The sequence below is a fragment of the Lepisma saccharinum genome, chromosome 23 (assembly GCF_977018435.1).
Source record: "Lepisma saccharinum chromosome 23, izLepSacc3.1, whole genome shotgun sequence".
NCBI classification, from domain to species: domain Eukaryota; kingdom Metazoa; phylum Arthropoda; class Insecta; order Zygentoma; family Lepismatidae; genus Lepisma; species Lepisma saccharinum.
The window spans coordinates 50,527,365-50,541,167 of record NC_139251.1 but is presented as its reverse complement, the minus strand read 5'-3'; the positions used below and the strand labels follow the sequence as shown (position 1 = coordinate 50,541,167).

At 41.4% G+C, this 13,803-nt stretch overlaps 1 protein-coding gene across 1 annotated transcript in view; it reads left to right on the top strand.

Annotated features, from left to right (window-relative positions):
* The window catches only part of LOC145977779 (uncharacterized), an 85,215-nt gene extending 74,289 nt beyond the window's left edge, over positions 1-10,926 (top strand). The window contains exon 2 of the mRNA XM_083110055.1: positions 5,937-10,926. Within this exon, the coding sequence (XP_082966181.1) occupies positions 5,937-9,459 (3,523 nt within the window). The 3' untranslated portion in view covers positions 9,460-10,926. The remainder of the gene's footprint in view (positions 1-5,936) is intronic.
* Positions 10,927-13,803: the final 2,877 nt, after the last annotated feature.

Sequence of the window (13,803 nt, the reverse complement as noted above, 5' to 3'; positions counted from 1 at the left end):
TACAGATGATAAATTATAACACAGGTTAGTGCTCGTTTTGCAATATTTATATAAATGTCTGCATATGTCCATAAAAATAAGCGGGCATTACAGGCCGCAAATGTCGGCATCTCCGACAGCGCCGCCCGCCACGCTTCTCCCGATCTCTGGGCAGAAGATCGAAATGGACGCACGGTACATCAGAATATTGAAATACCTGTTATGTAATCACAAAATTTAGTATTTTGCATATAATATTGGTGCAAATTCAGCGGAAACATCAAGTAATTAGTTGAGCTCGGAACCTGAAAAATCGTATTTCTTTCTGAGTCTTGAAGACAATGCTAATTCATTTTCCTTCAGTTAGAACTTGAAAACACCCCTTTTATTATGTATTTGTTTGTATTTTCCGACCTTTTTTGGTATTTGGGTCATTTTTCAGTATTTCTTGCATTTTTATAGTATTTGAGGTTTCCTTTTTCCTTTTTTTTGTTGTTTAGTGGATTTGCTAGCGTAACTTACTTGCTAATAAATACGAAATTAATCGAAAATATGGTCAATGCAATATTATTTTAACTCAAATGTTTCGCAAAGGAGTAAATAATTAATTGTGGTAAATTTGTTTTTCCTCCAGCAAACTTGATTTTTTCTTTTTTCTTTTTGGTGAATTCTACTTTGAGGTTTCCTTTCTAGCCACTGTTATCGCATTAATCTATGCTTTTAAAGTAAAATTACTTTAAAAAATTGTAATCTGTTCTCGCGAGAGACAGCTGTGGTTTCAGATGCTAACCGACGACTGATAGTGCAAGGCTCACTCTGAAAGGATGTTAATGGCTTATACAGAAAAACCTTGCTGTTTAAATAAAACTAAAGAAAACTACATTAGCACTTCCTTTTTTTCTTACCTTTGCTTCGGTAGTGTAAACCACCAAACAACGGGCGTTATCGAATTATTCAACTAGGGGAAGGTCGGGGGTATCGGAAACCTTATCTTTTTTCAAGATTTCATATTTTTGGACAGCTAAAATTAATGAAACTTCATTCTTATTCCAATCCATTCCTTAAAACACACTCTTCTAAAAATAAAAACAACTTATTTATTTTGCTGTTTCCAGAGTCATTGTTTTTTTGTTGTTGTTGTTTTCATTTGTACTTTTCCCGGGTTCTATTCCCGGTGGAGGCACATACTGGTTCGGATCCCACTTTAAACTGTAGGTCTAGTCCCGATTAGCCTTAGTGTGCATAAAGTGGACTTAAAACAACAAATGAATCCAATCAATCCAATTTTATTTGTACTTTTGATATTTGGAGGGTGGTATCGGACAGAAACAATATGTAAGTAAAAACTTGTTTATTGACATCATAAACACAATTTATTTGAGAAAAGCATCGGAGAAGGTTCTCTGGAAGGTCCCACTATTGACTGTGTATGGTTTTATTAGGATTTTTTGCCCTGCTTCCAAATGTTGAAACATTTCGGAACCGAATATCTCTCACTTGCTTCCCTAATTGTCATTACTGCTCTCTTCCCATTTTCCTCGAATCTTTTCCATAGTTATCTAAAACAAAACACAATCATCAGAATCCACATCTCACTGATCATAAAGATTGTCCAATACCACCCGTGGCCCGTTTGTCCGATATCACCCGAGCGACACGCCATCAAAAATCAATAACAAAACGAACGTTAGTAAAACTAGGGGAATTTGGAACATACATCTTACAGCGTAATAGGTAATGTTTGCACCTACAGTCCAGCAGAATTAACATGAGAGAAACGGCCGCTTTGTGAGTGATGCAACTGCGCTCGAAATGGCTAGAGCGGGGGACTTCCCGCTGTAACGGGCCAACGGATACTCTAGAGCAGAGTCTGTAGAGTTTCCGTTGGCCCGTTACAGCGGGAAGTCCCCCGCTCTAGCCAATTCGAGCGCAGTTGCATCACTCACAGAGCGGCCATTTCTCTCAAGTTAATTCTGCTGGACTGTAGTTACTTCAGTTGAAATTACTAGTCGTTGAAATTATCTCCGTGCAGCAAGAAACACCAGAATCTTAACAAAATGCACCACAGCTCACAAACGGCAAGGCTTCGACTTGCCATATGGCGAGGTCCCACCTCTAATAATTCAGTAAACATACCAGTTGCATGACAAGTGCTGCCTCAAGCAGCAAATGCTTGAAACGACTCTTGTCCGATACTAGCCGCTGTCCGATATTTCCCGACCTTCCTTTACTCTCTATTAATTTTGAAAATGAAGCTTTCATTTTAGGAGCAAAAATTATTATTAGATCACATTATAGATCATTTTTGAGACAATAATTCATAAAAAAATTACCATCATTACCAACAAATTGTACACTGTCATGAGTGTCTCGTATAATGCGTATCCAAAGGGGGTGCCTGATAGACCAGGTGAATTGTGCCTCCTATATACAGTCGTGGGAAAAAATACTTCCCCTATAAGACTGCAGTTTTTAAGGCTTTTTGAGGGAAGTAATTTTTTCTATGACTGTACGTCACATTTATGTTTTATGAACAAAGGAAACAGAAATATTGGGAACACCCTAGGGAACAATAATATATTTTCATTTTTTTCCACTCTCTGGGGTGGGTCATATCAGAACCTCGTTTATAGGCTACTCTAATGTCATTGCTTCTTCTTCTGACATTCGGTACACTTATCTACTCACATATCTACTTACGATGAGTTATAGATATCCCAACTGTGTCATTTTCATTCGATGAGTTAACGACCTCCGTTGCGGAGTGTCTAGCATACCGCGCTATGACGCCAGGGGTGCAGGGTTCGAATCCCGGGCCTTTGCATGGGTGTTATTTGTGACTATCCCTTCATCAATTTCATCATATCATGATTCATTCTTATCGTCGCGATTATCCAAAAAGTGGCAGAAAATGAAGGTAAAATAACCAAATTCAATCAATAATCCGTTGGGTTGCCAAATAGCTGGGCTTGACTAGTGTTGATGACTTGCCGGAGCATGACCCTGAATTCTTACTTATTCAATCAAAATAATTTCTTTTTTGAAAATGAGTCAAGTCACTGAAGCCTATATTCAATCAGAATTTGACAAATACAAGAAGTAAAATATTTTAAAATTTATTATAATTATAATTAATGCTAAATAAATACTCTGGATTTACAGATCCAACGTATTGCGCTGTAAACACAACACCAACCGCTAGAAACTCATTGCTCCAATTTGCGACGGAATATAAGCAACGCATTGCGTAGCCTACTTCCCACGCTGTGACACTTTTCGGCTACAAATTACGCTCATAAAACTTTTCGCAAGGCCCAAACCTTGGGAGGAAAGGAAACAAGCTGTGAAGTCCCACAACACTTCCTCAAAACGTAGCAGTGCAGGTATGGCTCCGAACGGAAGTGAATATCGTGTTGTAATGACGCTGGTTGTGGGCAATAAAAGTTGCAAGTATTGTAGAGTTTGTCGTATAGCTCGACTAAGAAGTGATAAACCTTCTGGCGCTGTCGAGTTTTCAACCGCAAGCGAGCGAAGGGAGTGTGGGAAATGCAATCAGCTGCTTGCCGTGCAAACCTGCCACTGCGTTGCAAAAATATCGTTGTCACCTTTATTCTGTACCGAGTGTGGGTATGATCATGATGCAGCGAAGGGTAGGGTAACAACATTATAGAGTTTGGTCATTCTGGAGATGATGTGATCAGCATGAAGCTCCGGCCGCCTTCGGGAACTTTGATGGCGGGATCGAAACTCGACCAATTAACACGCTCGGCCACAGAACTTACCCTGGCCAAAATATTGGCAACTTATCCCCCCCCCCCCCAATTGGTCTCCCATGTATCCACAATCACGTATAATATTTCAAACGTTTTATTAACAGACTGTACAACCAGTAATGCACTAACGATCTAGATATAAGTTTGAAAATATGACCAGGATTTGGAGGGCCCACAATATTAGTCCGCCATATTTTAAGTGTTGATCGATTTGCAGTACTGGACCAGGAGCAGTCATAGAAATTTTGAGCTTAATAGCCGTAAAGTGGTTGATTTGCTTTATTTTACTTCGCTTTTATGTCACTTCTGGCTAATCACGAAGATAAGGGCGAGTGCTGATATGCTGAAATTGATGAAGTGACACTCACAAAGAACACATGCCCAATCCGTGTTTCGAACCTGGAACACCTGGTATCGTAGCGTTCTGTGCTAACCAATCCGGTCGGCCCGTAAGCGCATTTCCTTTTTCCAGTTAACTTGTGAATGCGGTTCATTTTCTTGCTCTCTGATTGACTGTTGGAAAGTTACGGTGCTGTGATTGTGAAAATATCTTGTTTGCGCTGTACGTTACGTTAGGTTAGGTTAGATTAGATTAGAAAGCAGGAAATTTGCGCTAAAAAATAGGAAATAAGACATTCTCACAATCACAGCACCGTAACTTTCCAACAGCCAATCAGAGAGCAAGAAATGAAACCGCATTCACAAGTTGACTTGAAAAGAAAATTCGCGGCCCGTAAATTGCTGTGCAAAATTGGTGACGCACCTGATGGTGGATTGTACCTACTTCGTCCACCCCGCTCCTAAACAACGCACTACATTTGCCATGTTTTATTGCCATATAATTCCTCACCAAATGCCATACGAAATGATGACGTCAACCTTATTGTGAAGGAAGAAGCCAATGGGTGGAGATCTGAACGTGAACAATCCCTCATTGCCCTAAAAACTCCTATGGGAGACAATGGTGCATTATTCTTGTCAGTCGGAGTTTGGAGTGAAAGTGTCGGTTGCTTCACGCAAGCCAAAGGTCGGGGTGTGGAGAGGCAGCGATATTTGTCAGGTCAGCTGGGATTCCACGGAGGTCAAAGGTCAACCCAGGAGCTTCCCATGTTTCGCAATGAATTCTGATTCTCTAAGTTTCCTCTGCTTGGGCGTCCCGAACTGGAACATGGGGTATCAAGTCCATCAAGTGCAAGCATACTCGTCTATCTTTTTAGGAACAATTGTTTATGTATCAAGGTGAGGTCAGGCCATATGCTTGTAGCCCATCACCCACTGAGCTGTTTTTAACAAGGACAAGCCTTTTCAGATGTGCTTTTTTATTGCACCATGTTTTAAAGAAACAATTCTTTCAAAAAAAATCATATGAATGTACAGTCCGTTACCGCAGCAATAAAAATGTTGTTCAAGCAATTATACTTTGTCCAGCGCATAACGGCTGGCAATTGCGGTCTTGTTTTCCCCTCCAAGCGCTCACTTTCCCTCTCACGAGTTCATTGGTCGAGCCCTGTCGAGTCACCACTTGTGCAGAGAACTAGTTTTCATTCGATTGAGGCACAGACTCCCTGGACGCAGTTCACAAAAATTGCTACATTCATTAACGTTTCCACAGAATGACATCTTAGTGATACTGGCACAGACTGTTATTGTTCTCATTAGAGGGAACTACAATTCTGTCAGGCGTGAGTTTCACTTGTCACTTGCGCTACATACATTGAAGATTGGAGTGATCAATGTTAATACCATGATTTATCACTGGTGACCGTGCTATCTATTCAGGAGAGAACGTTTTAAATTGTATTGAACGCAACATTTAATGGGCTTGAATAAAACTAGAAATCAATGAATTTGCATAAAATAATCCAAGGTCTATTCATATATTTAGGCATACCGACTCTTACGTTAAATTCTATTTCGCTGCAGAAATTCAACAAACTATTCTCAAATTTTCATTACTTAACATTATTCATGATCTAGTAAACACATGCATATTGTTATAATAGTGCGTTATAACCAAAATCTGTTCATATTTATCTGAACGATCTGATAAAATTATTGTCAATACATATACTCTACAATCTCAACTTTCAGTGAAATGATGCTTAATTTGTGTCCTAATTTTTGTTTGTCAAACTTTGATAAAATGTGGAATCTAATTGACATGTGTTTGCTTTCTCGTTGCAGCTTGGTGGCGGTGCTACTGGTGTCGCTCGTGGACAACGCTCGATGTGAAGACAGAACCTCCAAGAAGCAGGAGGTGGAACTGATAACGGAGCCACGTCCAGGCGAAGAGTATGTGCTGTTCCAAAGTGGTCCTGTCCAGCTGGGGAACTCCAGAGCCTCCCCAAGGAACTACGTCAGCAAGGGGTACGAAGTAACGGAACCTGACTATTATGACATCACCACCTACAAGCCGCAGAAGAACAAAACATCAGGGGAGCCCCTTCTTATGGAAATTTTGACGGGGGCCATCCTCAACCCTGAAAATGTCTTACCCGCAGGAGAAGCTGCGACCACGTACCGTCCCTCCAGCACAACGGACGAGCAAGAAGTCCAGACGTCCGTTTCCGTGGTGACCAGCCGTGCGGTGCTCGTTCAAGGCGGTCTTCAACAACCAGGAGGCGTCCAGATCGTGCCGGAAGCTCTGACTGGCGTTAGAGCAGTGCCCCCTTTTGATGAAGTGGAACGTAAGATTATGCAACGCAAGTCGCAAGCAGCGGCAGAGTCTGTGGCCAAAGGAGAATCGCACAAGGTAACTAAGAAGGACGAGGCCGACCCTGATCATGAAGTTAAGAAGAAGGTGCATGGAGGTGGGATAGAAATTAAGCCAGAATCCAGATCCGGGTTCAAAGTACCTGCAACTAATGGACAAGAACGTAAAGCACCATTAGATGTGACAATCGCCCCAGATGTCAACTCCCAATCTACTCTAATTCCAGAAACAACGAATCCCGAGCCTACAACAGACTACGAAGATCTGGTTCAACCTTTATCTACACCACCTGCACCGTATAAGAGCGAATTGGTCTCCGTGAATCTTTTCGGTAAGAACGTGGAGAAAAATGATTTTCGTCTTGGAAAGGGAACCGATTTGGATGACAAAGTCCTGGTTCCTGCAGAATCGGCTCAAACGTCCCGAGTGAACTACAAGAAGGCGCCAAATGGACAAGACTACGAGTACGAATATGTGTATTATTATTACGATGATGAGGATGACGGTAATGCCACTCAGCCAGCGAAAACCAACGCCCACGATGGACCAGCCATTGAGAGTCTGCAGCCAGAAAAGATGACCGAAACAACCACCACAACTACAACGCCACAGCCCACCACCACGACGACAACCGCTGCGACTACAACCACCACAACAACAGAAAAGACTAGCAGACGACAGTATCTTCCTACTGGAGGAGCAGCTGTCAACAGAGTCCACCACGATGACATATCGTCAGAAACTCTTCGTCCGCCCAGCAGAGGACGTGGGTCCGACTCCAGAGGAAAGAACTCCCGAGGGAGATTCTATTCATCCCGAGAGGAGGACCACTCTTTCGAGGATGCATCGACAACGATCGCGCCTCGACACAGAGGCCGTGGTAGCAGCAGCAGCAGGGGAAGCGACGATACAAGCCCAACAGGAAGAAGCAGATTCAGGTACACAACCATCGAGCGCAACAGAGGATCCGGTAGCCGCGAAGAAACATCAAGCGAAGAAACGGACAGGCCCGCCAGTAACGAAGTAGTCCCCGCACGTGGTTCAAGATTCAGAGGCAGACAGAGTCAGAGCCAGGAAGACAACAGTCTATCCGCAGAAGGTCAGGGGGAAGCAGTAGAAGAACGACTTCCATCCAATACGAGATTCCCTCCCCGTAGAACTACCCCTGGAACTCCCGTGGACTCATCTGAGGACACATCTTCGTCCGACACCTACAGAGTACCGACCCCCTCTAGAGGAGCCGTCAGACCCAGTCTGGAGCTTGTCGACAGCAGTTCCTTCAGAACCCATTCCGGATCTCCACCAGTCCCCGATCCTTCTCAAACTTACGTTCCATCTTTCCCGTCTGTTCCAGGAGGTCCTGGTGCCCCTGTGAGATTCTTGGGAGTCTCCCCCGAAGATAAGTCTTCGAAAGTCACCGATGTGTATGAGCCAAACTTCATTCCTCTCATTCCAGACCCGAAGGAAGAACAAATCCCAACCTACACACCCGCAAGAACACGTGGAAGACCTGCTGTTCAGCCAACACAATTAACTGCAGATTTGCCCATAACGACTGAACGCCCATCAGAAACTACAACTGCTTCAATTCTTGATGATAAGTCCATCTATGACCTTTATGCCATTCTTCAGGCTCAAGAAAACACAAGCAACCTGGTTGATGGGTCAACCGAAGAACCTGGAGAAGATACAGGAGTTGATGAACTAAGTCAAGAACAGGATGAAAAGGAATATCAACGAACGACTGAAGTTCAGGCAACAACACCAACTACAACAGCTGCCCCGACTACCACCACTACGACTACAACAACTCCAGCTCCCACTACAACCACCACCGAGGCTACATCTCGTGGGCGTTACAGAGGACGAGGACAAAACCGAGCTCCAACACAAACTCAGAACAGACCAAGTAGTCGTCCAAGTAATCGAAGATTCCGCAGACCCGATAAGGGAAGCAGCACAACTACCGAAGATGCATCCGAAGTCAGCTCCACAAGCAGCCCTAGAACGAGAAACCGCTACAACTCAAGAGGGTCATCAGGTTCCAGATCGTCCTACAGTAGGAGAACAACAACTACATCTAAGCCAGAAGAGGCTCAAAGAGACAGCACGGGCGAGGAACAGAGTCCTACACCAAGCAGGGCAACGGTGCGGGGTGGAAATAGATTCAGGCCACAACACAGACAGCAAACTACTTCAGCTTCTTCAGTAATCGGAAATGTTGGCACAGGCTCCAGACCCACATTTGCAGACAGGTACAATCTAAGACGAAGAGGAAGCACGACCACTACTGCAGCACCAGGAAACGAGGAACCCCAGGGCGACGAGGATTCCACATCAGAAAAAGAATCAACAGGATTCACCAAGCCTACCATAGGCACCCCTGCCAGAACCAGAGGCCGGGTAAATATTGCTAACCCAATCCGTCCTATAGCAAGACCAGGCCCTCGAATCAGTCTCCACTCTAGAGGACGACTGGGAAGCACGACCACAACCACTGCAGCACCCTCAGAGCCCGATGATGGTGTTGACAGTCCAAAGGAACCCGAACATCCTCTTGAAGAGTCTCAGGGCAGTGATAACCAGGACATAGAGGAGGAAAAGGAAGGCGTCACGACACCACCACCCAATCCACTGACTCGTCTCAGGAACAGGCCTCGACTCAGGATCACTGAGAAGCCTCCACACTCCCGCCCGGTGGCCACCAACCGTCGCCAACTTGTCTCGTCCCTGCTACCCCGCCGCAGACCTGGCCAAGCTCAGCAGGAAGAAGAGGCCAAACCGCAGGAAGATGAGGAACAGGAAGAAGATGCAAACGCACCAGAAGAGAAAGAGAAAGAAGAAGTTCCTGAAGTAGAACACGAAGTATCTTCAACAACAGCAGCCCCAGAGGAGGGAAACAGATTATCCTTGCTTACAAGGAAAAGGGGGAGGCGACCTGGCACGCTATTCAACCACCAGAGACCAACACACCACACTGAAGAGGGATCATAAGTCAGAGCTACATTAAATTTGGACGTTTCAATTGTTTTCACAAGACATTGTTGCGAGTGAATGCGAGTATATGAAGCATATTTTTTTTTTGACTGAGTTGCAGACTGTGTTGTGAGTATAGTTTGACGCAAGTGCATTTCTTCGTTCGTGCGAACTCTGTTACGGCGGAGGCTTACACAGTGATGTCTGAGCATGGTCTTCAATAGCAACATGTGATCTCGACGCTTTGTGGCCACATTCATCTCTGTGTTTTGTGTATTTATGGAAGTTCCAAATGGTGGCAGATGCTTTCCAGTACCAAATTTGTTTTAAAAAAAATCATGTAATTTAATTAACATTACAGTGCCAGATTGTATTCGTGCATATAGGTGTTTTCTTGTGTAATGGCTTATGCTCTCTTAAATTCATTTTTCAATGAACAGTGTATATATGAGCAAAAGCTGGGGACATGATTTTAATGGAAGGCTAAAGACATAAACAAATTCAACTCTGTAACTACAATTCATTGGGTGCACAGTATATCTTCTTTTGTAGAAATTGAGTATATAGTTTGTAAAATACATTAGCAAGTATCAATTTTATCTGAAGTGCAATAATTGGAAGCAGTCCGAATGGATATGATGTTAAAAATGAGTAATAAGTATTACAACTCTCAAGGTTTGATTCTTTAAGCATTAATTTCTGTTTACAACCTGCATAATTTTTCTTCACTATAAAAAGCACTATAATTTCTCGTCATTACCTAATTGTAAAATCTATAATTGTTACAAAGTCATTTGAAGCAATTAAGATACCAAACAAGTAATCACGATATTGTAAATTTGGTTGTGCCATTCTATCTTTGCATCAATTAAAATACAGTATGTCTTAATTAGTCATTACATCACATCTCTTCGTTTGGTAATCATGACCAAATAATAAATACCTTTTCCAGTGTTAACAAACTAGCTGCTGATATTAAACACCTTCATGGTCCATGAAGTAAGATTATAATTAAGGTAAATGTGTTAACATGCAGACTTACATATCATTTACAAAAGATCGGATCAAGATTTGAAAAGTACTCGAGCCAAAAGAAGTTAAAATGGTTTCTTTGATATGCACGAATATGTAAAATACACCATCAAAACGTTATAAAAAGCATATACACTACACTCTTTCATATTAGGTTCTTTTCTTTTCTTAAATATTAATTCTTCCTGTTAATTTGATTTCAAGAACTTGAATTCTTTGACTTATGTCTGAGGTATTGTAAACACTTGCAGAATGTGAGGTATCTAGGTGAAAATGATAAAAAAATGTGTTCCTGACAGTTCTTAAATGATTTAATTTTGTAACAGTGTGCCTTATTTTTGGACAATGTCCGAAACATACTCAGCCAGTTTACAAGTAACTGGCAACAGCCTTCAAAATGAATTTTGTACTGTACATAATTGTCCAAAATAAAATTAGAAAGTTTTTAAAAAATTGACTCTCTGTTGTTTTCAATCTTATTAGTTCTAAAGCTGTAATAACTTACTAAGTAATAAGTCCAGTTTTGGCATGTACTTATTTTTGTTCTCTAGCTTTCACATCATGTGGCTTCCTCAGGAGATGGGACAAGAATAGTCAAGATTTAAGACATGGGAAGGTAAGTTATCTCCTGAGGAAGCCACATAATGTGGTGAAAGCTAGAGAAAAAAAGTAAGTACATGCCAAAACTGTCTATATTACTTAGTGAAATTATGACATCTGGTGTAACTTATGCCTTATTGTAATAAGTTACGTACTTTCCAATCAGTAGGTGAATGTCATTAACCTCATTATGAGTCTTGAGTTTATTATGTACTTGCGCATGTGTGTCGGGTAATCAACTTTTTTTATATATATTCTGCTGAATATAGTTGCGAAAACATCTTTACATGAAGTCTACCTTATGACAGATAACTTACCCAATACTGAAGAAACAATTTACACAATGGACAATACACACACCCCAGCATAGGGCAGGGGCAGTTACTGATATTGTTGCAGTGTTGCACAACGACCGGATAATTTACCATGAAATGTCATGCTTGTTGTTAGTATTTTTTTCATTGCTTTCCTATGAAATATATTGAACGTAAACAAATAATTTTACCTTGATTGCTTCAAAAAAGCTAATTCCATTATGATCCATTGAAAATAAGGAAGCAACCTGCAAGATTTCACAGTATATTAGTAGACGAACAGGTCGACTTTGCAGCACTGAAGCAACAGCCTGATCTCTACAGCGAGGAGTATTGGAGCGAGGGTCAAAGCCGTTGTTCTTATCCTCTTGCCTAAGCCAACTCCTCGTTGTAAAGACTGTGCAACAGGCGCACGCAGGGAAGAAGACTTCACGACGGACCGGCAGGAAACACTGGGATGTTAATTATTTTTTACACAGTTAGAGAGCAACAGTGTGCGAACAGTAGGCAAGGTCTTACTGTCCCATGTCGTACAGCAATAGACAAAATGTCCATGTAAGGCAAAGAAAAATATTTTCTTTTGGGAAGAATTTTAACTTAATTTACTAACCTTACCAATAATCCAAATTCAGTTTAAAATATAACTTATCGTATACAAGTGCAGTGCTAGTTATCTTCCCTGATGTTGTGGTGTGGGTGCTGGGACTAATTGTCTATTGTTATAGTTGCGATATTTAGTGTACTGTTGTTAAGTCGTGTTCCAACCGATACTGATACCAATGCTTGAAAATTTTAACAATTAAAAATTGTTCAAAATACTGATTAATATTATTGGGTGAGCCCAATAAGAAGCATCGATTTATCAGAGTTTTCCTTCAAAATATTCAACAGTTGAATCTGAACATTAAAGCACTTCTTACGTAACACAAGACACACAATTCTGTACAATATTGTTGCCGAACAAATGGAAACTTCTTGCATGATAATTATTAATTATACCACCTCAAAAGTATCACATTGCATTTTGCGGATCCTGCGAAAGGGCCGGTACCGGTGAACAAAATACAACCGATAATTTCTGATACCCAGTGACATGCACTGAGGAGTAGCTAGTCTAGCAGAGATAGATCAATCAATCTCACATTTCGAATTATATTCAAATCACAATATTTATTGTCTTGTTAAAGCCACAGTTCATATGCAACACTTTCTCTTCCATGCGCATCTCGTCCATCGGTGGGATCCGCGGACAAAGCTAGCTGGATACCCTCGCTTGCTCTTTCTCAGCCTGGCCAGTTTGCAGGTAGAAACGGCCGGCTGAAGGAAAAAGGAAGATTTCTACCTCTACCTCCCTTGACCCCTCGCCCCCCGATGCAATGGTTAAAAGCCCAGGCTTTCAGGTCCCCCAGTCTATCTCCTATAGGACATATGGTTTCTCATAGATTTTTTTGTAAATCCTCTAAAGAACTCAGGGTAAAATTTTCTGCAGTACTTATGTTCTCTGTATTTACACAACCTTTTACACATTGTACAATATGTACGTATGTATAATATGGGATGTAGTTTTATTATTTATGAAATGGGAACATGTTATGTGCAGACAATAATGTTATGCTTTCTTTCTTTTTTCTTTTTCAAATATAATGATAAAATTACAAATATGTGCTCAGGCTCTCTCTCACTCTCGTTTTAGTAGTTTTATTTAACTACTCTTGGCCTCTAACAGTCATAAATACGGATGTATTTATTTGGGCAAGAGAAAGAGTGTTCATATTGTTCTTGGTTTGGTATATTTCACTTCGCTTTTCTGCCACATTTGGTTATCGCGAAAATGAGGATGAGTGATGATATGATGAAATTGATGAAGGGACCTCATATGAACAATCCAGGCCAGGATTCGAACCCGTGATGAGTGCGCATTCTTGTCCTATGTGTTGCAGTGAATAATGAAATAATTTGGAATGAAAAATGTATCTCAGAACTCAAAAAGTAAAATGAATATCATTGAAGAAACTACAAAAAAGTGTGTTGTGTTTTGTTACCTGTTTTGTTTCTGTGCACAAAGTGTACTTAAAACACCAAATCAACCAACCATGGGGGGAGTGGTTATTACAGCGAGCTACTACACCAGGAGTTCCAGGTTCGAACCCCGACCTGGGCGTTCTTTGTGTTTGTCCCTTCATTAATTTTATCGCATCATCTTCGCAATTAACCAAATGTGACAAAAAAGCGACGCTAAGTAACAAAAATAAAATCAAATCATTGATTGATTGCTCAATTTGGTTTATTTTACTTGGCTTTTCCGCCACTTTTGGTACGATAAAATTGATGAAGGGGGACACACAAAGAATATCCATGGGCAAGCTGAGATTCGAACCAAGGATCTCTGGCATAGAGCCAAATCAAATCGTTTTTT